The 25,914-nt window shown below is 40.3% G+C and overlaps 1 protein-coding gene across 3 annotated transcripts in view; it reads left to right on the top strand.

Annotated features, from left to right (window-relative positions):
* LOC117961882 (1-phosphatidylinositol 4,5-bisphosphate phosphodiesterase beta-4-like) overlaps window positions 1-25,914 on the top strand; it is a 74,321-nt gene that overhangs the window by 25,142 nt on the left and 23,265 nt on the right. For all 3 annotated transcript variants that reach the window (XM_034900859.1, XM_034900856.1, XM_034900857.1), the window contains 9 exons: window positions 11,784-11,881; window positions 18,812-18,889; window positions 19,933-19,992; window positions 21,839-21,982; window positions 24,612-24,691; window positions 24,865-24,918; window positions 25,018-25,099; window positions 25,193-25,293; window positions 25,789-25,846. In XM_034900859.1, the coding sequence (XP_034756750.1) occupies window positions 11,798-11,881; window positions 18,812-18,889; window positions 19,933-19,992; window positions 21,839-21,982; window positions 24,612-24,691; window positions 24,865-24,918; window positions 25,018-25,099; window positions 25,193-25,293; window positions 25,789-25,846 (741 nt within the window). In that variant the 5' untranslated portion in view covers window positions 11,784-11,797. The remainder of the gene's footprint in view (window positions 1-11,783; window positions 11,882-18,811; window positions 18,890-19,932; window positions 19,993-21,838; window positions 21,983-24,611; window positions 24,692-24,864; window positions 24,919-25,017; window positions 25,100-25,192; window positions 25,294-25,788; window positions 25,847-25,914) is intronic.

Raw genomic sequence — 25,914 nt, forward strand, 5'->3', positions numbered from 1 at the left:
GAATTGGAAAATATGCACGAAAATGAAGATAAGGTCAAAAATACTCACTTGCCTAATAATTGTGCACACAGTGTATAATGGGCCGAGGCGGGCCGAGGCGAGCCGAGGCAAGCTGTTACCAGCAGTGGAAAAACGCCATAAGACACTGTATAGGGGGCCACACAGGAAACCTTCTATGCCTTCCAGCACACAGGAATAAAGTGTATAATGAGAAACAAAATGCTTTAACTATTGTCAGTTGCATCTCTGTATTGTGATACTACTATCTAGGCTCAGATCATGTCATCATTGGTCAGTAGTGTCGAATGATTTCAGAATTCACACACTAAGAGAAAAAGAAGGACCCACCACACGCACCATATCCAGTACATGTAGAAAGCGGTGTGTTTCGTGCCTTCACTTCAACACGCTTGAAGCTGCAAGACAAATACGCAAATATCTTAGACAAACAGGTAAGAGGACATGATGACACATTGCCATATCCAGTTGACATAAGAGACCCAGATGCACCAGTGAGACAGTAACATGATTGTATTGTATTTACATGCGCAATAAAGAGGGAGAGAGAAATTCATAAAAGTTAAAACATTTAGAGACCTACAACCACGTAAACATTCCCAATGAGTATCTTTGTGAAATGTATAGATTTTATGCTGAGGGAATTGCGTATAGGCTATTTGATTTTTACAATGAAAAAAGTACTGATTATTTTAATGGAGTCTGGTGGGTTTGGTGATGCTGATTTCGCCCTTAAATTAATAAATATAAAAACATTAAATTGTTTGAGTGAGTTTGGCCTTTGTGATTAAGTATAGGCTATTTGTTGGGTTCTTGAGTTGTGTTTTGCCAATGTGCACATTGGTTCTGAATTATGTTTTTATAAGTCTTAGTTGTTCTCAAATCGCTTCCCACTGCCAGGGTTGCAACTGAAATAATAGACTAAAGCAACAAAAGTTTATGGAAAGGACAAGTATACTTATGGTCAGATCTTGTGCCTGACTGATGGAGAAGTGATATTGATAAGCGTTGTGATTTACACATTTACAGCGTTTGCTTTTTTTGCCAGCTTTCCTTCCTGTTTTAGGAAGCAGCTACTGTATTGCGTTTTGTCTCTGTTTTTCATATTTATGTAGAATCATAGTTTGCTCTTCTTATTTAAAATATGCGGCTCTGGAAGATGTTTAGGATTGGTTACACTATGCAAACATGCCTCTTATGTGAACTTGTTCCGCTGAAGTGGGAAACCCTGGGTTGATTAAAATAGTTGTTAACCACCGTTGTGACACGGCTTATGCGGGCCCGCTGTTGTTAGGGTTAGTGAAGTCGGGTACCTGAAAGAAATCCAGGGCATGTTGATTTAGAGTTGTAGTATAGGCCTTTGTGTCCTGTATAAATAATCTTAACTCCTGTAGTGGTCATTGTATCTGCAGTCAACTGAACCTGCTGCACATGTGGTTTAAGTGAGGTCAAAGTTCAGTGTAAGGAAAGATTTCAAAAGCTCATATCATTTTATTAATTTCTTAAATTTTTTTTTTTTAACCATGTAGGTTGTTATGAAGGCAACACTATAATCAACTGTCAAACTTACATAATTGTGTAATTAAAATTGATGGTGTTACACTTTCCTCAATTCAGTTTGGATGTCAGAAACAGGGTTACTGATTATGGTTACCCGGTCCTCAGATCTCTGCAGGGTAAATCCATACAGCTAGCTGGACTATCTGTCCAATCTGAGTTTTTGTGTTGCACAACTAAAACAACTTTTGAACGAGCAAATGTTCCACCAAAACTAGTTTCTTCTACAGGCAATTTTGCAGCGGCACTGGTGCCTTGTGCAGAGCTTAGTGCAGCCCATGACAATTGTGATTGGTTTAAAGAAATGCCAATAAACCCCAACACGTTTCTGTCCCATCCCAGAATGCTGTGTGGACTAACCAGACCTTCCTCCGTAGCACTGTAAAGGGGGGTCTGGGAATGCGTGACTACTTATAGTAGTATTAGTATTAGTTATCGTGAAGGAATCTTAGCTTTGAAACACCTAACCAAATCACACCTCAGAGTATTCCCATAATGACTTAATACCGGCAGAGCTCTTAGACTATACATAGTATGTCATGTTCTCCCTCTCAGTTTTGCCTGACACATTTGAGTGCTGACGCAAGGAGAGCCTATATTTGTAGCGGTCTCATCAACAATATTACACTTTCCTGTCACGACCCTCTCCCCTCCCTGAGCTGGATAGCTTATGCGATGCTACTTGTGCAGGTGTGTCTCATGAATCAAGCCTGACTTGCTTTTTGTGTTTTAAAGAGGAGTACAGTTCAGATCCAAGATAAAAGACTTAATGGAAACTTCCACCCCGGGATACTCTTATAGACATAACTAGTTGTTAATTAATGCATCGCCACCTGCAAGGAGGACGTGTGCCATTAATGATGAAATCACTGAAACAAATAATCATAGATGTATTTTTTAGACAATTTCCTCCCACAGCTTTAGTCTAAGCTAATACTGTGTATTGACAGATTAATTATACTGCAGTAGATTGAAATATAACACAGGGGAAAATGTGCTATATTATGATGTAAATTATAGTAACAATATTTTACGGTAGTAATAGTCAACTAATACAAGTCAATGTGTCAAGACAAGGTTCTCAGATAGGAAAAAAAACTGAGCAAGGATGTTTTTCACTTGCAATTCATAAATGTATTATCAATGTTGCATTGAGTCATCAGATTATAGCCAAGGGTGACGATCTCAGTAATCAGCAACACAACATCACTCCTGTGTAATTCAGTCACTCTAACAAGACTTATTGTAAAACAATGTGGAAATGTGAACAACAGTGTAAACCTAGCAGAACACAATGACACCAATAACAGAGCAGCAACACAAAAATTGTAATAATCTTCGCTATTAAAATAAGTTTGCCAGCTCCGCTGGATCTGTAAACATCGTTACCTTGCAGAAGCTGTTCCCCGCACCCTCGGGCTTGGACCCCAAATGATAATTCCATTCCCCCAGTGCATGATGGGAGGCCATCCGATACACTAACTCCTTGAACGCTGCATGAGTTCCCTGACACACCTGCCCCAGACACATTTTAGGTTTAGCTGCAGTGTAGCTGCGGTTAAACCTGTGCTTGTTTTGACAGCACTGAGGTCCGGTTTAGCACTCAGGCGTTTAGCACCCAGCCGTTCTACACCGCAGCTAAGTTAGTCAGATGTAAAGTGACAGAGCAACATACTCCACCTTTTGCATAGAATCCTGCATACAGTGCTGTTTTTTTCAACATCCCCTTTAAATACCAAGGACATGACTTTTCATGGAAGTTACACAGCTGCATTGACCTGTTGATTGGATCTTTTCTCAGATCTGTTTGGTTATGTACACACTGCTCTTGATTGACATCTAGGGGTGGGACAATTTACTCCTTTTTATGTTCTTTTTAAGCGGAAAAGTTCCATCCACTTTGAACCTGAAGAGGTTTAATGAGCATGAGGATCTGAAATTGTCTTTGAAAGGCCTATAAACCTTGTCCTTTCTTCTAATCCACCTAGCCTCTTCATTACTGAAGTAGATTTACAATCTGATAGCAATTAGAGATAATTCCTTTCACCGGCTCATGTATGTCATGGAAACAGCAGGTGGGCCCAGCATTTGGTAAACTAGAAACTGTTCCTTAGAGAGGACAAAAATATAACAAAAGTAAAGTCCCAGGAGGTAATAAAAATGCAGACTCCGTGAACCAGGGGCGAAAACAATCTCTTCCTAAAATGGTCCCACGAACCGATACAGGTAAAGAGCCCTACTCCATAAAAACATGACCGCCACAGACAGAAAAATAAGTATGTCTGAAACACCTTTTCAAATAATGGACTTAAAGTATGTCAAACCAGTAACACTCATTGGTGTAGTTTTGTATTGGAGCCTGTGAGTTAATGTTTTGATTAGCAAACTGACAGACGCTAGCCTGTGGTTTCAAAACAGAATGACACACATTAGCCTATCTCAAAATGCCCCTTTTGTAAAGTCATTGCACTGCAGTAAGCATTATTGATCTGCGTACAGTAAAGACAATGAGTCTGTTAACTTATTTGACAAAAGTCTATGTATTTTCCTGTTATTTCTGCCAATTTAATACAATAAATTTATATAATGCTGTGTGAATAAAACCCCAATTAACAAAACTGGTTAAAAAAAATATATTTTTAAATGAATTACTGGGTGGGGTCTGGAGATAAAACTGAGATTAGCTCTCATATTCAAGTTTATGTCTGTTCAACGGTTGTTTGGTAAATTGCGCTTGAAAACATTTAGTGCATTTCAATTTCAATTTTTATTCTCACTTCTTGTCCTCAATTCTTGTCATTTTGGTGCTGGCTAAAACCTCTTTGGGGGAGATGCCAAAAATTCCTCTTTGCAGGAAAAACCCTACAGTTTTTGTCATGCAAGATAAAAAGGGTACAGTCTATGAGTATAATATGCATTGTATCTACAAAAGTAAAGCGAAATAGTCCTGGTCCAGTCTAGATCAAACACTGAGATGATAAATTTAGGATTTTTTTCCTAAAGTCAGGCCATACATGGACAAGGATATCTTAAGGGCAATCATTGTCAAGTATCATGATGAAAACCATCATGTAAGTACCATTTATGTTCTGCTCTAAGTCCGACCAGCTGTTCGAAATAAACTCCGAGCACTGGAAACTATTTTTCCTGCTTCTTAGGCTAGAAAAAGAGAAGACTGCAGGTACTGTTATTTGAATACTGTAAATAGTGTTTGTGAGCCATTGATGCAATTGTTTTTTTCAGTCCTATCTTTTATATAGGCCAATCCAGTTCCAGGTGTTATGAATCAGGGTTCAGTGGAGCCCTTTCCCTAATCGACTAGTGACTTAGTATAATTCATTTACAGTATTACACACATACTGTAGTGTTCTGGCTATCATCCTAGTCAAGGCCACATTCAAGGTAAGAGGAAAAAAACTGGTTGTGAACATTTTTTGGGTACTGTCTGAACACCAAAACATCGGGAGATAATATGTGCTGTAAGATCAAGGGAGGCATGAAAGCAGGCCGGACTAAAATAAATAAATACCGGTTTTCTCCGTCAGTTTCCTATGGATTCGCTTGGTTAGACTGATCTGCATTTTTGATGCCGAGGTGACATTTCTTTTCTTTCTTTTTTTATGTTGGAGCCCTTTACGTAATACAGGTTGTGGATTATGCGTTAAAGGAGAGCTTGGGTCATTGTGCCAGCCGTGTCAGGTGCTCCTCTCTGTGTGTGTTGTTCACTTGTGTAAGTGTCTATATGAGTGTGTCCCTAGTCAACCCTTCCGCCACTGGCTGACTGATGTATCCTTATTTTAGTTTGAGGTGTGGGACCGCTGGGTGTTACCCTAGCTGCCATTTTAGAAGAGGAGGTTGGGAACAGTGTGCCTCCCAGGGCTCCTATCTATTGTAATTATCTCATTGTCAGGTGTTGGACAGGGGGCTCGGACCTCACTCGCATCCTTACGCTTCCCTCAGCACACCACGTGCTCACTCACACGTCCAGGAGCTCAGAGGCCTGATGTGGGTGCTGGCATGGCCTTACAGAACCTCAGCTTGCAGCGCTGCTATTCGCCAGTTTTCATCCCGCAGAGGAAGATGTTATCTAATGCATACTGTTGAGAGTGGCAAGATCTAGGCTAACATCAGACAGGACAGCACAACCCAATTGCAAGTGCAAATTAGACATGTGATTTGTCCTATCTGAATTATTTTCTATACGGTTTAGGAATTTGGAACTCTTCCCTCCGATTTGGTTTCGTATTATTAAATAGTCTAGACAGGGTGCAGCCTATTTACATTAGCCTTCTCTCTCTCTCTGTGGGTTGTTATTGGCCCCCTGCCTGGCCTCACTTTTTTATCTCCACAGGAAGTGTGCATCTGTGTTTTCATTCCCCTGACGGGATGTGTGTGCCTGTGTTGCGGTCCCCTGGTAGGACACCACAGATGGTGGAGGGCTGGGTTTGATGAAGTTGGCTCCTTTTACGTACTTTACTGTGTGTATTGGCTTAATCTTGGTGCAAGATTTCCTGTAGTGCTGTGACGTATAGCAGAGCACAGTTTTGGGTCAAGACCCAAAACAAGCTAAAAAATAGACAACTAAATTGAGTAATAGTATGTTTTCTCATTTTGTGGTATGTCTTCAGCCCTCTTTATCAAGAGTAATTGTATCTTTCATTAAACCTGCACATGGGGGCGAGATAAGCTCATATAAGCTGCTGTATAATTGTCCAACCTTTCTGAAACACCCTGTATTCTCATAATGACGGCCTACAGACATTTCAATAGCCCTCCTTCATCTGCATTTGTCATACCGGGGGTGGACTGTAGCCCACCCAGCTAGTGGGTTTTCTGTAGTCTCTGTTGATGTTGTCTCTGATCTGTGTTCCCCACATCAAAAGCAGACATCCCCCGCTGTACTCTCCACCCTGTCCCCCAGCCTCTCCAGTCAGCGTCTGTCACACACCGCTGTTTCACTCATCCATCTCTTCCTGCCCACCCCTGTTCTCCTGTTCCATCTTTCTGTCTCTCACCTCTTCGTACTTCTAAACCGGCTTTATATCTTATCTTTTGGTGCTCTGCTTTTATTTTATTTTGCCTCTCTTTTATCCAGCTTTTTGCCGGTTCAATTTCCATCCTCTCATCTCTCTCTAGGATGTGTTCTGTTTGTCCCAATTCCTTTCTCTTCCTGAAACCACCCATTTTCCTCTCAAGAATTCTTTTTTTTTTATATCCCTGGGAGGAAAATGGGTGGTTTTGACATGAAATATGGGACTTCATTCTCTTTGCTCAACTGGAGGGTGCTTTTATATATATACACACACACACACACACACACACACAAACTTGTGCAGGTGGACCAACTTCACCAATACTTAAATAAATTGCACACCACTCTCAGTACACCCTTTTTAGAGACTAAATTATAGCCTATATGCCCATTGGTTTGTGTGTGTGTGTATGATTGTGTGTTATGTGATTTTTCTGTATAATAGACCATGCATATGGCTGTGTTAGTTATCGTGAAGGAATCTTAGCTTTGAAACACCTAATCAAATCACACCTCGGAGTATTCCCATAATGACTTAATACCGGGAGAGCTCTTAGACTATACATAGTATGTCATGTTCTCCCTCTCAGTTTTGCCTGACACATTTGAGTGCTGACGCAAGGAGAGCCGATATTTGGAGCGGTCTCATCAACAATATTACACTTTCCTGTCACGACCCTCTCCCCTCCCTGAGCTGGATAGCTTATGCGATGCTACTTGTGCAGGTGTGTCTCATGAATCAAGCCTGACTTGCTTTATGTGTTTAAAGAGGAGTACAGTTCAGATCCAAGATAAAAGACTTAATGGAAACTTCCACCCCGGGATACTCTTTTACTGTCAGATATGCCCAAGCTGTGTTGTTCAGTCCCACCCAGGGCTTATCCAGTAATGACCTGGTGCACCTTTGTTCCCTCAACCTGCCTTGCTTACAAGGCCTGGCTACTGGTGGAAAGTCTAATATTTCATAGTGAATTACTTTCTTAAGAAATATGTAGAAGTCTTGCTGCACTTTTGCCAGTCATGAGCCAAGCAAAGATTAAAACAATTTTTCAAATAGTTCTAGAATTGCAAGGTTCTTCCTTCAAGCATCTACCTAGAAATCTGGATATCTCAGAAGCGTGGTTAGAGAGTTCTCTTAATACATCCATGGGAGTTTCTGAATGCTTACAGGACTCATTGATTGTGGTTAACTTGCTGCAGGTGTGTGGCCAAAAAACTGATCAGCCAAAAACTCATTGCTGTCCACCTAGTCTTGCTTTGCCAGGCCTTCCTTCACCGCAGCGCTACGGAGGAGGGTCTGGCTAGTCCACGCAATATTCTGGAGAAAAACGCTGGTTTATTGAAATTTGTTTAGACCAATTGCCAGAAAAAGCAGCGGTGCGGTCAAAATGGCCTCGGGAAGGAACTTGTTTTGGGGCAACATGTGTACATTCAAAAGTTGTTTTAGTCGTGCAACAGAAACATCAGATTGGGCAGATAGTTTAGCTAACTGTCTGGGTTTATCCTGCAGTTCTGCTTTCAAATGTTTAGTTTTGTTTTATGTAATTTTCTGCCACAATCAAAGCAACTGATGGTTGGGAAGTTGCGTGGAATTATGGGAGTTGAAGTTTTAATTGACACACAATTTATGTTACCCACCAAGCATCAGCTACTGGTCAACTAGCACATTGTATCAGCCTGAATGAATTGGACAAATTACATACCTAAGACCCAATTTGGGAACACTTTTTAATCATTTACAATACCGTTATTGTCTCTGTTAAAAGCCCAACACAGATTTACTCTGTTTTGGCAGTTGTCTTTCACTTTCCCTTTTTAGCTTTTAGTTGTTCTTTGTTTAATTTTCTGTGACTGTGACGGCCCTTCCCCACTATCAGCTATTACTACAGCAGATAACTTCTAAAATAAAATAAAATTAAAATTAGGGCTATATAAAGAAATCTCCTGCTACCTGGCTGGATCTGATAACACAGGCTTCTTCGGTGTTGCACCAAAATCAGTGACCTTTCAGAATGTGTGCTCTGTAGGGCCGTCTACTTGCCGAAAATCATTTTCTTGACTTTGCAGTAAAAATAAGGCCTGGGCAGAGGCATTAATAAAAACTATTTAAAAAATAGCGTTCTTTTCACGGTCAGTCTCGTCTGCTGATAAGGTAATTTATGACCACCAGATGAAAAATTACAGTTTCAGAAACATTTAAAAGTAACTTTAAAGCAAAGTGTGGTATTATCACTCCGTACAGGCCTAAAGTTGGCTTATTAAGTGCTTTGGGGGCCTTCTGTAAGTTATTTCAGATAGCAATGGTTCTGGTGAAAGCTGCAAGCAGCAATAGAGTAGGCCCAGCATTTGAACCATTCCAAACAGACAGGTTTTGAGCGTGCACTGCACCAGTAAATATATAAAAACATAGCTCTCAACTCTGGATTGCAACTCGACAACCCAGAAATGTCTGCCTTGTTGGTGAAGCCTTTTGCTTCACAACTTCCTGTTGTGAAACAAAAGGTTTCTTTCTTTATGTTAAATGCCAGATGTGACCTAATCAACAATTTTTAGAAGGTTGGGTTGGTGTCAATCAGTGGAATGCTAATTAAAGCTAGATCAGTATTGAATCAGTCTGGCTGCAGAGTATACATAAAACAAATACATTGTTAACAGAACACTGTTTTTAACCTTCCACAAACACTGCACTGAAATACTGTGAGGCTTAATAAGGTGTGTTAAGAGAGGTTGTGGAGGAGAGTTGAGCTTTTAAAACGTCTGCTGTTGGACTGCCACTTACTGCATAATCAAGTGACTGCAATAGGAGCCAAGAAAAATCAGATTGTATGAAAGCAGTGATGGATTTGTTTCTACTTTTAGATATGTCCATTAATGTCTTTTGTGCATTGGTCCAATGCTAAACTAGACTATCACTTAATAGGTCATGACCTTGTTTAAAATCACATTGGCTAATTTAATTATATATTACATTAGAATGTAAATACAATTCTTTTTCTGTTTTGTTCAACTGCTCAGCTCTGTTTTCTGCAATTCTATGCGATATGACTCAATCTGATAGATACAGTTAATATCGGTTTTATGTAAACACATTCATTTATAAAAGAAGCGAGATAGGCAGGAAACCAAAAACCACAGTTTAACAAGCCACTTTATTTTATAAAATATGTAGTAGGGGGTCCCTGCTCCGTCTCACTCTCAGTTAAGGGGTCCTTGGGTTGAAAAAACATTGAAGAACCCTGATATACAGTATTACGTAAGTACACATGTGAGCATAATACTGATGTGAGCGTTAGCACACCCTACCAGGTGAGCTACACTGGCACACATCCGCATTTTCGCATAGTCATCCTATAAACCACAGCACACCACTGAATAATATAGTCAAAGACACAATCGCGGCAGAGCCTCTTGAACAACTTCCAATCCGACATAAAAGCTTCCCAATTTAAAAACGAGTTGTCTCTATGATAGGTTGTTCCTGAACCAATTACAAGCATTAAGGTTAAACTCAATATTATATAGCCGCTGCAAGTGCAGGCAATAGTTTACACAGTGTCAAATGCTTTGGTAAGATCATCCAAATGTATTGCAAAGTGTTTTTTATATCTAAAGTTGATATAATGTAATTTATGACCAAACAGCAGTTACAGTTCTGTACATGAGTACATGACATAACATTCCTGTGAATGCTTACTATTTGCGCTGTATTTTGGTCTTTAGTGTGCTGAAAGGGATTTGAAGTTTGGCCTTTTTGCTGAATGTTTTTATTGTCTTCCATGGTCTGGTGTTACTCAAACATGAATGCAGTGGATCGCATTAAAAGCCCACATACAACTTTTGTGATGCTGTGACATGTTTAGTAGTATTCATTATCCTTAATGAAAATTAGACCAATAGTTTATTATTTGTAATTCAGTATTTGTCATCAAAACAACTGATAGGACTGTCAAATTCCTTTTCTGGAGATTAGGTTTGTAAACATCCAAGTTTTATGTTTATGTTTAACCTCAATAAATAATGCTTGAATCTTGCATATTAGGTCTTGTTTATTAATAAATGTTGTTTACATGTAGTTATTTTCTATTCTCAGGAGAAGATATTTTTGGATGAGAGCCTGGAGGGCCAAGTTCAGTAGCTATGCTCAGTGAATTTAGCATACAGTACAGGCCAAAAGATTGGTTACACCTTCTCATTCAATGAATTTCCTTTATTTTCATGACCATTTATATTGTAGATTCTCACTGAAGGCATCAAAACTATCAATGAACACATATGGAATTATGTACTTAACAAAAAAGTGTGAAATAACTCTTAAATAGGTCTTACATTAGAATCCCTTAAAGTAGCCACCCTTTGCTTTTATTTAAAAGGCGCTGCAAACCCTTGGTGTTCTCTCAATGAGCTTCATGAAGTAGTAACCTGAAATGGTTTTAACTTCACCGGTGGGCCTTGTCAGGGTTAATTGGTGGAATTTCTTACCTTATTAATGGAGTTGGGACCATCAGTTGTTGTGCAGAAGTCAGGTTTATACACAGCCATCAGCCCTATTGGACAACTGTTAGAATTCATATTATGGGAAGAACCAATCAGCTAAGTAAAGCGAAACAAGTGGCCATCGTTACTTTAAGGCTATTTGACCAAGAAGAAGATTGATGGAATCCCCACAGTCACCGGACCTGAACCCAATTGAGATGGTCTGGGGTGAGCCGCTGAGTGAAGGCAAAAAGGCCAACAAGTGCTAAGCATGCTGGGAACTCCCTCAAGACAGCTGGGAAACCATTTCAGGTGACTACGTCTTGAAGCTCATCAAAAGAATGCCAAGAGTGTGCAAAGCAGGGCGCTGCTTGGAAGAAACTAGAATATAAGACATGTTTTCAGCTATTTCACACTTTTTTGTTGAGTACATAATTCCATACATGTTCATTCATAGTTTTGATGTCTTCAGTGAAAATGTAAATAGTCATGAAAATAAAGGAAGCTCATTGAATGAGAAAGTGTAACCAAACGTTTGGCCTGTACGGTATCTTTGTGACTTAAGGAAAGGAAAAAGATTATGTGGGTTTATGTGGTCTGCAATCCCTAAAAACCTCCATGAGCCTTTACCCCTGGTTGTTACATATTGTTCACTAATTCTTTCTTTTTGTAAATGTCTTTCTCTCCTCTGTTTGTGCCTCAGGTTTGTGAGCAGCCATGACAAAGTCCTACGAGTTCAACTGGCAGAAGCACCTGCCTGAGTTCATGCAGGAAGGCGCCACCTTCGACAGGTTTGATGAGGTAAAAATTATGCATTTCACTGGTGCTTATAAGGTTTTTACAATGCATTCTGAATTAATGAACAACTTGGAATGTAACAAACAGCCTCCTAACCTGTTTACTTTATCATAATATGATGAGGTTAATGTCCTTGATGAACTTACGAAGGATCAGCCTGTGATGCAAGCTGTACGACTTTGTCAATAACCTTGTTATTACAGGTTATTTGCTCTGTCCTTATCATCCTTAATGACCGTCTCCCAGTCAGTCATTAGCACACACACACACACACACACACGCAATGTAGCAGAGGTGTCTTCCTAATAACCTGATACGTCATTATTGTAGTCGGAGCTCTAGCTGTAGGAAGGCCACATTGATCAGCATCATTAAAAACCTTTGTGTGGCGACTGCTTGTCTGCAACACTTCCAGGGTCTCACCCAGCACTCTAAAAACAGTATCTGGGTGTGATCTCATTGAGTAAATTTGTTCTTTGTTTTTACATACACACTCACCAGCCGCAATATTAGTTAAACCTCCTTAACTGCTTGTTAACGAAACTATCTAATTAGCCAATCATGTGGCCTGATCTCACTGCATTTAGGCGTGTAGACATGGTCAAGACAATCAGCTGAAGTTTAAACCAAGCATCAAAATGAGAAAGAAAGGTGATTTTTAAGTGTCTTTGCCTGGTTGTTTGTACCAGACAGGCTGGTTTAAAGGTCCCATTGCATGAAAATTTCACTTTGAGGTAATGCGTTCCCCCCCAATCTGCCTATGGTGCCCCAGTAGATAGAAATGGCAATAGTTGTAAACCGAGCCCTGGGTATCCTGCTCTGCCTTTGATGAAATTAAAGCTCAGATGGGCCGAACTGGAATCTTGTCCCTTATGGGGATAAGGGGCAAGGTTACCTCCCCTTTCTCTACTTTGACTGTCCAGAGAGTTTGGCCCACCCATGAGAGAGAGAGACATCATGGCTTTCAAACAAGCAAAGTAGTGTTAATTTCCCTCAGACGAGACTAACTATGTTTGTCAACAACCTTTTTTTTTTTCCATGACTATGACAAGACTACACCAAAAACGCTGATTACGACTAAAATTAACATGCATTATTGTTGACAAAAAAAAACAAGACTAAAATGTTTTGGATAAAATAAAAACTAATATATAATCTCTCTTCATTTTTGTCTACAATCGTCTCTACTTTTTCATAATGAGATAGAACTAGTGCAGCGCATGTCTGGAGCGCCACGGTTCAGTCAGTCTCCTTAATCTCTTCTAGAGATTCGGTGTGTCCCCCTTTTTTTCATGTAGCCGTGCCACGTCCAGATAGCGATGTGGCGCTGGCGGGGAGGGAGGAAGCCTGGTTCAGCCTGCTGGAGAAGCCGCTACAGCACGTAGCCCAGGACAAGAGAAGGAGACAGTCTTTCAGCTTGCTGGAGAAGCCGTTACAGCGCGTAGCGATGCGCCCCGCCCAAAAGCTGCTCTTAAACAGCTTGCAGAGCGGCTGGAGAAATGTATGCAACTGCTGACAACAAAACGTGCTGTAGATTGCTTTCATATTGAGCGTCTTCCTTCATGCAAATACAAACGGGTTTGCATTCAACCGAAATCTTTCAACAAGTGTATTTTGTCAGGAAATTATGACATTTAACCAATATTTGGAACAACAGAGATGGTTATCAGAAATCATCTCAGAAATAAATTTAAAAAAGACTAAAAGGACTTGACTAAAACTTGACTAAGATGTACCTTGGGTTCTCAGTTGACTAAAACTAGACTAAAATGATGAGACTTTTAGTCAACTAAAACTAGACTAAGATACCTTGAGTTCTCTTTTGACTAAAACTGGATTAAACTGACAAGAATTTGACTAAGTTGACTAAAACCTGACTAACAAAAAAAGACATTTGAATGGCAAAATATGACAAACTAACAAGGACATTTGACACGAGACTAAGACTAAATTTAAAAATAGGTGAGAAAATTAATACTAGAGCAAAGTGGCAGTTTGTCAAGTCCACACCCCCCCCCCCCCCCCCCCCCCCCCCCCCCCCCCCCCCCCTTCAATTTGCCCGCCCAAAACTGGCTCACATGAGAACCACCCCAGGAAAGAAAGACCAAGAGTCACCTCTGCTGCTGAGGATAAGTTCATCCAACTCACCAGCCTCAGAAATCAAGTTAACCGCAACTCAGATTAGTGACCAGATGAATACAACAGAGTTCTATCACCAGACACATCTCTAGAACTGTTAAGAGGAGGCTGTGCAAATCAGGCCTTCATGGTCAAATAGCAGCTAGGAAACCACTGCTAAGGAGTTGCAACAAGCCTAGGAAACCACTACTAAGGAGAGGTAACAAGCAGAAGAGATTTGTTGGCTGTAATTCTGCTCAAAGGCTGAATTTTGGGAAAGATACTTCAGGTATGGTATTAGGGGACCACTAAGGCCTATATAGATGCGTCCAAAGAGCACCATGTCACGGGACCTTTAACTATTTAAGAAACGTCTAGGATTTCCATGCTCAAACGTCTCTAGGGTTTAGAAAACGGTCAGAAAAAGAAGAAATACCCACTGACCGGAAGTTCTCTGAGGTCATAGGAGAATGGCCAGACAGGTTTGAGCTGAGAAAAGCATCAGTAACTCAAATAACCCTCACGTACATAATAAAGTGGCTGGTGTAGACTATTAATTATCCTTTTCATTGGTGTTTTAAATTATTATAGGTGCAAATGGAGTTGACTACTGTAGTTTGATTGAAAATTTGGAAAAATAAAGCTTTGAAAAGCAAGCGTATAAATCCTGAGATGTCTGCAGAGATCCTGAGGTGCTCACAGTGCCACTGTTTAAAGGTTTAAAACCAGTATCACAAAGTTGAGGTTGAAACTTTGTAACTGCATTTTATATCCGGATGTATGAAGTGCTTTACCAAAGACAAGACAACATAGTGAACACCGACAGATAAAAACTAAGCTGACCTAACGATATAAATAAACCATTGAAAATCTGTTTGAATAAATCAGGTTTTTACAACAGAATGATAATAAATTATTTGTTAGATACAGCCACAAGCAAATGTATCGCCTGTCTAGCCAATTCAAATATAATCTAATTAAAAAAGATTTGGACAAATATTTACCAAAAACATTAGTGTCACAAGATATCCATCTTGGCGTGTATCTGTGTGTATCTTCCGGTCGTTTTGCCCACATTTCCTCTGACTAACTTAATCGGGACACTTAGCTAGGACATTTGCAGGGCGAAGGCAAAGTGTGTCACATGCACGTACACACATGCACTGTGTGCATGTTTGCGTGTGTGTGTGTGTACACTTACATGCATGTATGTACACATACACACACACATCTTGCACACATCAGGAAATCCCCTCAGTCCTCTTCGTTTATGTGGGCATCAGTGGGAGGAGGAGGATCCCTCTTAGGCGGAGAAGAAAACTTGAAAGAGCGAGGGGGGGAGCATCATCAAATCAACAGCCTCGTCAAAGTGAGCCATGAAACTGGGCCGGCATGCTTTTCAAGAAAGTTTTCAGTGTGTTGCTGCTGTGAATATGAGCCAGGGTTAGGACTGGGCTGAATGGTATTAAGATCGAGCTCCTGCTAGTCACCTTAAAAATAAAAATGAATGATGTCAGCTGCCTGGGACACTGCCCTCTTACCACTATTTTTCCTCAATGAATCATCGTATCCTTTACAATACTAACTAGGTGTTGGAGCCATTTATGATATTTTATTTCATGTTTTGTTAGTATAATTAACTATGGTTTAATATGATATTGCCTTGTTCTGTCTTATCACAGTAGATTTGTGATTAGATGTCTCAGCTCTGGCTATTTGGGCTGATCACCTATACAGGTGGTAGTGTGTAGGGGATTTGTAAGGAGGTGGCGGTAGTAGAAGGGACACAGTTTTTTGAGTTTTTTGCTATTTTTAATAATAAACGTTTAAGTTGTTTACAAGTCAGCTGCTGCTCGTCCGAGACAGTCAGTACGCCTGACATAAAGGCTCCCGGCAAAATTGTGTTTGATGCTGCCTCATTAAGTCAAAAAAACTCCCGTGGATTAAAATGGATATTGGAATTGGAAAAGCATAGGTAATACATCCTGCAACTCGGTCCATGAGTAGAAGTTTCTTGCCTGATGAGCTTTGATATTATGAACTTCTTCATTTAAATCAACACAAGCAAACATTCATGTTAATGTTTTTTGTACATCCAAGGGATTTAAAGAATTACTGTATTTGAGGAATATATATAAAATGTGAAGACTGGATAAAATACAAATTAAGATCACAAAAAGCCATAGATATTGCTCTTGAAGATGGCGTGTCTAGGGCTTGATCTAAGGCCTTCTCTGTATCTATACTGCGTGCACAGCTGCGGCTGAGAGAGCAGCCCTCGCCGCTAAAGCAGCAGCAGCAGCTTTACAGCAAAAACACGCACTTGAGTTTGGAAAAGCACATATTCTGAACAAAATGGAAATGATAAAGCTTCAAACTAATATTGCTGCAGCTGATGCTAAATTACATGTTTTGGAGAGCTATGATCCTAGTGTCCAATTGCTATCACCTGGTGACTTTGTTATACAAATACAAGGAGATGGAATGACTGAATATCTTCAGGAATACGTAGAGAATACAGTGTCTGTGTGAGAGCCGTTCTCCCGTTCAGTTTATTCAGCTTGGAGCAGAGAATGATGGTGAAGGAACCAACACAACCAAAACCAAGAATGCACATGCTCAATGCTGGACCAACACTTCAAGCTAAGACTTCAGCTACATTGCATGTGGTTCGGCCCACAATAAGCAGCCATTGGATGGAACATCTTGCCCCCCATCTAGTCCACAATGTGGGCAACAAAATCTGCCCAGCCGCTGAAGCCTGTCACTATTCCCAGTCTGGAACTACCAGCTGCAGTCCTGGCTGGGTGAATTAACAGAATGCTGGAAAAGGAGCTCAAATACACATTTTAGCCACCGACCTCCTGGACTAAATGTACCTCTGACAAAAAAGTAAATCTACAACATGACACCTGCTGCTTTCAAACTTATGTGGCAAACAGAGTATCCATCTAAGATCTGGAGTGTGTTTTATTTCCATGGGGACAGAACAGCCTTATATCAACAGACCAGTAACGAAGGCAGTTTAAAACAGGCCAGAACTGTGAGGCTCTGAAAACCGCTGCTCATTCTAATAATTCATTTTTGTCTAAATTGTATGTAGTATTGGTCGATACTACTGTAACTCCTACATTGGCACGCTCACTTATCAGTTCATAATATTGGTTTGGTGATTTCAACGGAGTAAAAAATGCAAACATAAATGAACCACTGTGTGTGTGAAATAGACTTGCCAGGTGAATATAGCAGCACTTTGTTTGAGGTTACCAAAAATAATAGAAATCAGTAATACTTTGAAGTTGGCTGTGAGGCAACGTAAGCCTATAATACACGCAATATGTGGATATTTACTCTCTCCATGTCTTGTTACAAAACAAAAAATGGGTAAACTTAGAGAAACTTAGCTTGAACACAAACGGTAAAATTAGGATATAATTTAAATAATGGCGCGTGTGTGTTGTTAAATTACTTAATGCAGACATAGTAAGTTAACATAAATCATTAATGTGTTTTTACCTGCATGTGTGTTTTAAATGCTCTCTGCTTTTTCTCTTCTACCCAATAGTCAGCTGTTGTTATCGTTTCAAAGATCATTGTACAAAGGGGACAATACAAGAGAGAGATCCACACACACACACACACGCTGAGCTGACCTGCACGTACCCTTGCACTTAGGAAAGAATGTACACATGTTGAGTGTGCACTGGAGGACCGTTACCAGGGGTGTCGGTCCATCCACTTCCACCCAGAGATGGTTCAAGCTTTAGCTTATTGTTCCTTTGCATGTGGAAGGACTGAGTGTTCCCATAAACCTTTTTAGTTTTACAAAAACAAGCTGTCCGATTAGGGTAACATTTGGGACCATCTCTTTCATAGAGTTGGATTCACTATGTGCAACCAAAGCTTTTGTCAGTCCCAATTTAGATTAAAGAGTTACCCTTTTAACTGCACTTACAGCCTTCTCACTATTTCCTAAATGAAGAAAACATTTTTTAATTAGAAGATGGTTTTATAAAAGCCAGTTTAGTCCTATTTGCAGCAAATCAATCACCTGAAATGATAAATGTGTGTGAGTGTGACATACTGTTCCCTACTGCTAATATTGGAGTTCAAGTGACCCAGCAGTCGTCCCCTATTCTATTTTTTGTTTTATTCTTCTCAGTTGTGTGATTTCAGTGCAATAAAACATACAAACACACTTCATCAGTCATTCGTCAGTGCAATCACAGCTTCCAGCAGCTGATTAAACTGAGTGAAAGATGTTTGGGTAAGATAAGCAGGCTAATGTTAGTAGATTTTCTGCTCCGACACTCCCGTTAAACGGAATAGGGGCTCACTGCACATTGTACAGGACCTGAAAGAGGGGACGCGTACGTGTGCTTCATAGTGACTGGGCGAGCACACTTTTATAATACTACTCAAACACACATGCATCTCAGCCAGGCCAGCCTTGTCTTTAATGCACAGCACTGTGTTCCAGCCAGATGATGTTTGCCCAATAGGGGTCTCTCTCTCTCTCTCTCTCTCTCTCTCTCTCTCTCTCTCTCTCTCTCTCTCTCTCTCTCTCTCTCTCTCTCTCTGTCTCTCTCTCTGTTTATTAAGATAAACCCCGTGAAATGTATCATCTCGTTTTTGTTGAGGGGGTCTCAACATATGACACAATCATTAAATAACAGAAGTGAAAAACCAAAACAAATTGGCTGGCTGGCTGACAGACACATTTTAGAGCTACTTCTGTTTGTGTGGGTTCTCTTCCCAAGTCAAATAAATCCCCAGGACTGATGAAAGAGAAAATATTCTGCTTCCCCTCTGCAGGACTACATCTTTGAGCCCAGTTGTCAGATGACGGTGGACGAGTTTGGCTTTTTCATCTGCTGGAAGAGTGAGGGAAAGGTAAAACTACCTTTTCATGTTGGTGTATTCTCTTGTCTACCTGGGGGCCTTCAAAAGTAAAATGTATATTTATTTAGTAGTAAAATGTTTTGGGTGTTTTTCTGACACCTTAATTGGTCCCTGGAGACATGTAAAGCATATAGAAAAGCATCATCATAATACTGCTATTGAGAGTAAGCTACATTCTGCTATTTTACTACATGTCTATTCTATTCACATTCAGATTATTCTGTTAACCTTTTGTATAACAAGTGAATTTGAACTAAACACTTCTTATTTAAGCCAGTCAGTGGCCTGGGGGTATTAGTAATTACAGGTGTTACACCACTCAAATAGTATGCTACTTAAAATAAACATCACTGATTGGGCACTATGACAGAAGAAATGTGTGTGTGATATTGAGTAAATGAAAAAACACAACTTCTGACCATCAAGGCCTACAAAATGAAACCGAATTGCATCTGCATCCATCAGAGTTTTTAAAGGCTTTAAAGGACCATACTGGTGGTTTTAGTGTGTTACACTAACTACAAATCCTCATCCTCTGACAGTTTTCCAAAGCATATTTTTAGATTGATTTCCTTCCCTCTATGTGGCCGGTTGTTTTCAGTGCATGCCAGTACGGTATTAAAGTCAACTAGGGCAGAATATAGGTTATCCATCATAGTCAAAGTCCACAGACAAACAAATGTGTTTATATGCAATCGTTAGACCTGTTTCTCCTTTGTGGTGTTGCAGGGGGCTGGAGACCCATGAATTATAACACCTAATGTGATCACAATAGACAAAAGAGGAAAGTTATACTGTTGGTATTGAAAACTTGATTATGAGAAAGACGGTGAGATGTTACTCATAATAAACTAAATTAATAACTGCTGTCAAATGCTAATGGGAAGTGGTGTTGCTGCTGTGTATTACAAATGATTGCAAAACGAATAAAACACACTGTGACCCATCTTTTTTTTTCTTTTTAATCTTTCCCCCCCTCCCTCTCTTTATCCCTCTTCATATTTTCTCTATCTTTTTGTGTGTATATCCTGCAGGAAGGCCAGGTTCTCGAGTGTTCCCTCATCAACAGTATTCGTGTCGGTGCGGTCCCCAAGGTGAGACCTCGGGAAAGACAATTTCCTTGCTTCTGCTTTTACTCCATTAACGCTCTTCTGCCCACCCCACCCAACATTTAGTCTCTTACTTCCACAGTGAAACTCCTGGTAAAATCTATGGGAGACAGCCACGTCAGGCACGTTATTCATGCTTTAATAAGCCATGGCTACAGCGGCGTATTCTATTGAACAACTGATCTGGGACTATCTGTTGAGTTCTCTTTCCTGAGCTTCTCCACCAGATTCATCAGGGGAACTAGCAGAACAAAAACATAAAATATTTATCTCATCAATATGTATACAACCCTGGTTGGGTCTAGCTGCAGGTTGTATCTGAATTCACACCGTGGGATCAAAACCTCAAAGGTATAAGACGTTCAGTCTCTGTCAGAATGACTTTTCCTTATCTTGTAATAGGAAACTGACCTTAAGATAGCCATTATAGAAGTACCGACCAGCTGCATTATTCTGAATTTTCATAGCAGCCATTCAGTTATTTGGCTAGTATGGAGCCAGCTATACACAAACACTCTCCTGTATGGTTTCTCTTTATATTAAATATTGATTAATGGTGTGTGTGTGTGTGTGTGTGTGTGTGTGTGTGTGTGTGTGTGTGTGTGTGTGTGTGTGTGTGTGTGTGTGTGTGTGTGTGTGTGTGTGTGTGTGTGTGTGAGAGAGACACCTGCCTCTAATGTGGATGCAAACCTGTCAAGCCACTGGTGTGTACTGTGTACATAAGCCTTACCAGGATTTCTGTGAATTGATGACGGCAGGAGGTGGTCTGTTTTCCTGGTCATCCGTGTGGACGTACATGCGTAAGGGCACGTATACAGATACTGCAGTCTGAGGGCAGCGCCTCCTGTTTGTTCAAACGCTGTAGGCGCTGGTGTAAGTAGCAGACTAAGAACATCTGAGAGCAGGGCTTCTCCTCAGAGGTTAACAAGGTTACACAAGCCCCCGAGAGCTGTTTCAGATAATCCAATGAGCGAGAAGAGATGAATGGCATTGGATGATTGCCGGCTGGGGTTTTAAAACGGCAGAGCCTGTTACCGTTGATTCAATCATATAACAGTAATGCATTAGGCTCTTCCACCATGACAATGGTGGCAGACGTAAATCTGAAAAGATGAGAGGAAGGAGTGGAGCTGTGGATTTGATGGCAAGAGAAAGTTTGCATGGATTTTCTGTCACAGCTTGTCATGTCATCCTGAACTTTGGTGTGGGACTTAGATTATCCTGAGGAAAAAAACCAGGGTATCTACAGGTCTTCTAAACATTCCAGTTGTGTAAAGTGACTCACTGCTTACTGGGGGGGGGTCTACAGACCTTCACCTACATGCTCCAGTAAAGTCGTGTCTGAATTGTTGCTTCCAGCAATGTTGAACACATCTAAATCTGGATTCATTGAAACTTTTTGTGCTAAAAAGATTTCTTTTGAATTCAAAATATTGTGATCTGTTACTCAGTGATGGATGTTAATTGTATATATTTTTAGCTGACATGAAACTTGAAGTCTCCCAAGCAGTACTGTATGTTATACTTTTTCCACTACAACCGTAAACATTTCAACATCCTTATCGCCAAGCTTCTTTCTCATTGTGTTTTCTTGTCAGTGACTATTTGCTGCAACATTACCAGAGTAGGAGATTGACTAGGTGACTGCCACTTAGATTTCTTCCATTTGCTGTACTAATAGGAACTCTAGGTACTCTTCAGATTATGTGACACCTGTACAGCCTACACCACTGCTTCTGTTTCATATATTTTTGTCTGTCTGAGCATGTAATTGTCTACCTATCTGTCTGACAGTGTTTTACTAAACTCTCTTGCTTTCTCTTTTTCTTAGGACCCAAAGATCTTGTCATCATTCGAGGCCATTGGAAAGACGGAGGCAGACTTGGATGGCTGCATCATCTGCATCTGCAGCGGCACAGACCTGGTCAACCTCAACTTCATGTTCATGGTGGCAGAGAACCCAGACACAGCCAGGGTAAATACTTGCATGCAGTGCTTTGGCACTTAGAAATGAGGGAGTCAAATTGTACAATGAGATCGATGATGTGCAGATCTTGGAGAATTGATTTTATTTTTTAATTTTTTTTCTTATCCAAAATCTATGCGGTTTTGGAGAAATTTAACTTGTATATCCATATTTCTGTTGTCTTACTGGTCTGGATGGACAGAGCCCTCTGCCAGGGGACACTGTATGCCTTGAGTCCTGATCTTAATTTAAGCTAAAACAAAAAAGGAACGTGGCAGATCGAATGCGTTTCGTAAGTCAGAAAAGGATAACAAGCCACCCTCACTATAAATGTCTTTTAGACGATGAACGGGAACAGAGGGGGGCTCTGTTCCCAGAGGGGGGCTCTGTTCCCACTGTGGAGCTGTTATAGGCCTCCCACCAATTGGGAGCTCTGTATTGTTGAATAATGGAGAAAATGTGTGCCAGTTACAAGCTACATGGCAGTATGTTTCAGCCAATCAAATATTTAAACTGCTTAACAAGGGAGATTTTAGCAGGGATGATTGAATTGCAAGCAGGATCCTTTAAATGAAGTAGTCCAGACTTTGACCAGTTCATTTTAAAAGCTGATAAGCTCCCATTCTCCTCGCATACTGATAGGTGAGGGAGAGACTGAGAGGGGTTTTCTAAAAAAGTGCCAGAGGACAAATAGTGCAGGACTCAATGGTCAACCTTGGTGTTAAGATCTAGAAACTGGAAACAAAGAGGAGGAGGTGCGTCCGGTTAAGACTCAAGCTGAGGGGTTGGAATACATAACTCTAATCATACCAAGAAAAGTGTTACCAAAGCCCATTACCTGTAAGACTAAGCATAAAAATTACCACTTAAGCCTACTAAAGGCTCTCATTGCATCAAGAGAGAGAAGTAACATTGGGGTCTTACTGTCCTCTGTCGCAGCAACAATGTGGAGAAGGCATCTAACATTGTCTGCTGCCAGTCCCGTTTTTACAAATCCTGTTTGGTCAGCGTTCGCTCTGATAATTAGACACTTATAGATCTTTCCCTGTCTCACCCCATCTCTATCTTCCTGTATGCCTCATATCTTTTGCTTTTATTTTCTGATCCTATTTGTCTCTTATTTTACTCTTTCTCTCTCTTTCATCCTTCTCTCTTTTCTGTGACTGACCTCTGCACCCTTCTCTTTATCATTTTTCCTCTCTCTCTCTCTCTCTCTCTCTCTCTCTCCCTCTCTCTCTCCCTCTCACCCCCGTTGGAAAACCTCCAAACGTTGTACATATCCTGTATAGAACACAATACACAACTGCATGTTCTGATCAAGTTGTGGTTTCCTGGAGCTGAACGTATCCAGATTTGAATGACGGAATGACACTGCTCAGATGAACCAAAACCAGTGTTGGTCATTGTTCCAATGAGGTTAACATCATTGCATATATTTTTCGTATTGTCAAAAAATCTTATTAAAAGGCTACAACCTGCCCTAACCAGCCTATGGCTCCAAGGCCATTTGTTTTAAAGGCTAAGTAATTTCCTAAAACATCTGGTCACTGCAGTTTTGTAAAACACTGCAGTTTTTATAGAACAGTAACCATTTGTTGGGGACTATTTTTAGCCACAGATTAATACACATTTTTATATGCTAGTAAGTATCTACAGCAGGAGGACTGTTTATGTGGGATTGACTCAAAGTAAACTACAGTGCCCATGTTTATCAAAAACAAGTCCGTGCAACAGTGTGGCTCGTTGATGTGTTTTAATATTTCTGGACATCAATGTATGGCACAGAGGAATAAACTTGATCAGGCTTTTAGCCAAAACAGACAATACTTAATTTATCGGGCACATTCATTCTTGGTTTTGGTCTCCATGATTTGTGGAAAATAAAAAGTATACTATAGACTATAGCCAGTCAACTTCAAGGCAAAGACCTGTGGTGAATAATAACAACAACTGTTAAAAAACTTGTTATCTCATGATATTCGTGCAACAACCTTTAGCAAGGAGACACACACACACACACAGTGACACCATCACCACTTCCCAGCATGCAGGTGGCCCTAAGTAGCAGACCTCGGGAAATGACAGTTATTTACATCAGCAGACACACGTAAACAAACACACACAAAACACAGGGCATCACGGACGCCATGTGCATAAACAGACTACCCCTGCTGCACTCAGTATCTTGTTTAATGTTTTTTTAATGATGTCCGTATTAATTTTCTGTGGAGGTAGACAGGTGGAGAACAAAGAGGGAGAGTTGGAATCAAAAACAGTCAGAGATGGAAAGACAGATTATCTTACTTGGTGACGTTTGAGTTGATGCAGTGTATTCATGTGAAGTTACAAGGCCTTCTCTAGCTATTTGTTTACTGTCACTGCCTAGCATTGAAACAGCTCACTGTTTGTTTATCCCTGTGTGTATATTCTCATGTGTGCATATGTGGACCTGATTGTCCTGTTAAGGCCCTTGCGTGTGTTCGCACGTGTGCGTGAGAGAACTAATTAGCTCTTGTTTATTTCCCCGAAGACACTCACTTCTAAATACAATGCACACTCTCTGCTGTTGTATGTGTGGGCTTTGGTTGGTCAGTGTGTTGAGTGTGTGTCCTAAATACTGTTGCTTGTTTGTTTGCAGAAGTGGATTGAGGGTTTGAGGTCAGTGATCCACAACTTTAAGGCCAACAATGTCTGTCCAATGACCTGCCTCAAGAAACAGTGAGTGCATTTCATAGCACACTACCTTAATTCTGTCAATGCTGTGCCCCGAGCGGTGCTCTAAACAGTTCAGTACATTTTTCTCTCAAATCTAAGTGGTATAAATCTAGGAAGAAATGATCCCATGCTCTAATCTGTGCTATTCTGTGTTTTCATTTCCTTCTCTGATTCAGTTGGATGAGAATGTGCTTCCTGACCAATGTGAATGGGAAGATTCCTGTGAGAGGGTAAGAGTGAATGAATGGGATATTTAATCAAACAGTGTGCCATCCCATTTTGTCTCACTCAACTTTGCGCTTCACCTGTTCTCTTTGTTTCTTTTACAGCATTACTCGAACATTTGCATCTGGAAAGACAGAAAAGGGGATCTTTCAGGCTCTAAAAGATCTTGGCCTTCCTAGTGGAAAGGTCAGACAACACCGACTGTAGACGTCCGATGGTGGCACTTTAAAGTGTAGGTTTATATTTTTCATGTTAACAAACGGGATTTATCTTCCACAGAATGATGAGATCGAACCATCAGATTTCCCCTTTGACATTTTCTATGCGCTCACACAGAAGATTTGCCCTCGCACAGACATTGAGGACCTCTTTAAGAAGATGTGAGTCCTTTTTTTTTTTTTTTTTTAACCTGCATGGCCTCATCTTTGTAATTGTAATGTTTCCAGATTTTTAGACCTCAAAATGAATACTAGAACATGGTCAATCCTGCAAATAAACAACTTAATAGTAGCACCCCTGCATTGTTAATAACCATGTTACCCTTTAATAATAAAGGGTAAATAAAACAGTGCTGTTAGAATAAATCCCCAAATGTGTGCTACTGCATCTTGTTGGAAATAATGAGGACAAATGTTTCTGCGCCTGCTGCACTAACTATGTCTGGACAGCTAACCTGCTTTACAGTTCAACATTAACTATGAGTGATGAATAACATGTTATTACTAAACGTATAACATTTAGGTGTAAACCCCCCCTTCTTTTCTTTTTTTTAAAGACTGCTTTCCAATTTTAACTGAATGTGTGAATGACTGTGAGTGTCTCGTTTTTAAGAAGCATAACATTTTGTTTTTTTTTTCTAATTAATTCCTTTGCAGCAATGGGAACAAAACTGATTATTTAACTGTAGACCAGTTAGTCAGCTTTCTGAATGAAGTAAGCTCTTTATCATTCATTAACTTCTTTGTCTTTTTGCTTGCTCGTGCCCCCTCTCTGCAACTCCC

Source organism: Etheostoma cragini, chromosome 18 (assembly GCF_013103735.1).
Source record: "Etheostoma cragini isolate CJK2018 chromosome 18, CSU_Ecrag_1.0, whole genome shotgun sequence".
NCBI lineage: Eukaryota > Metazoa > Chordata > Actinopteri > Perciformes > Percidae > Etheostoma > Etheostoma cragini.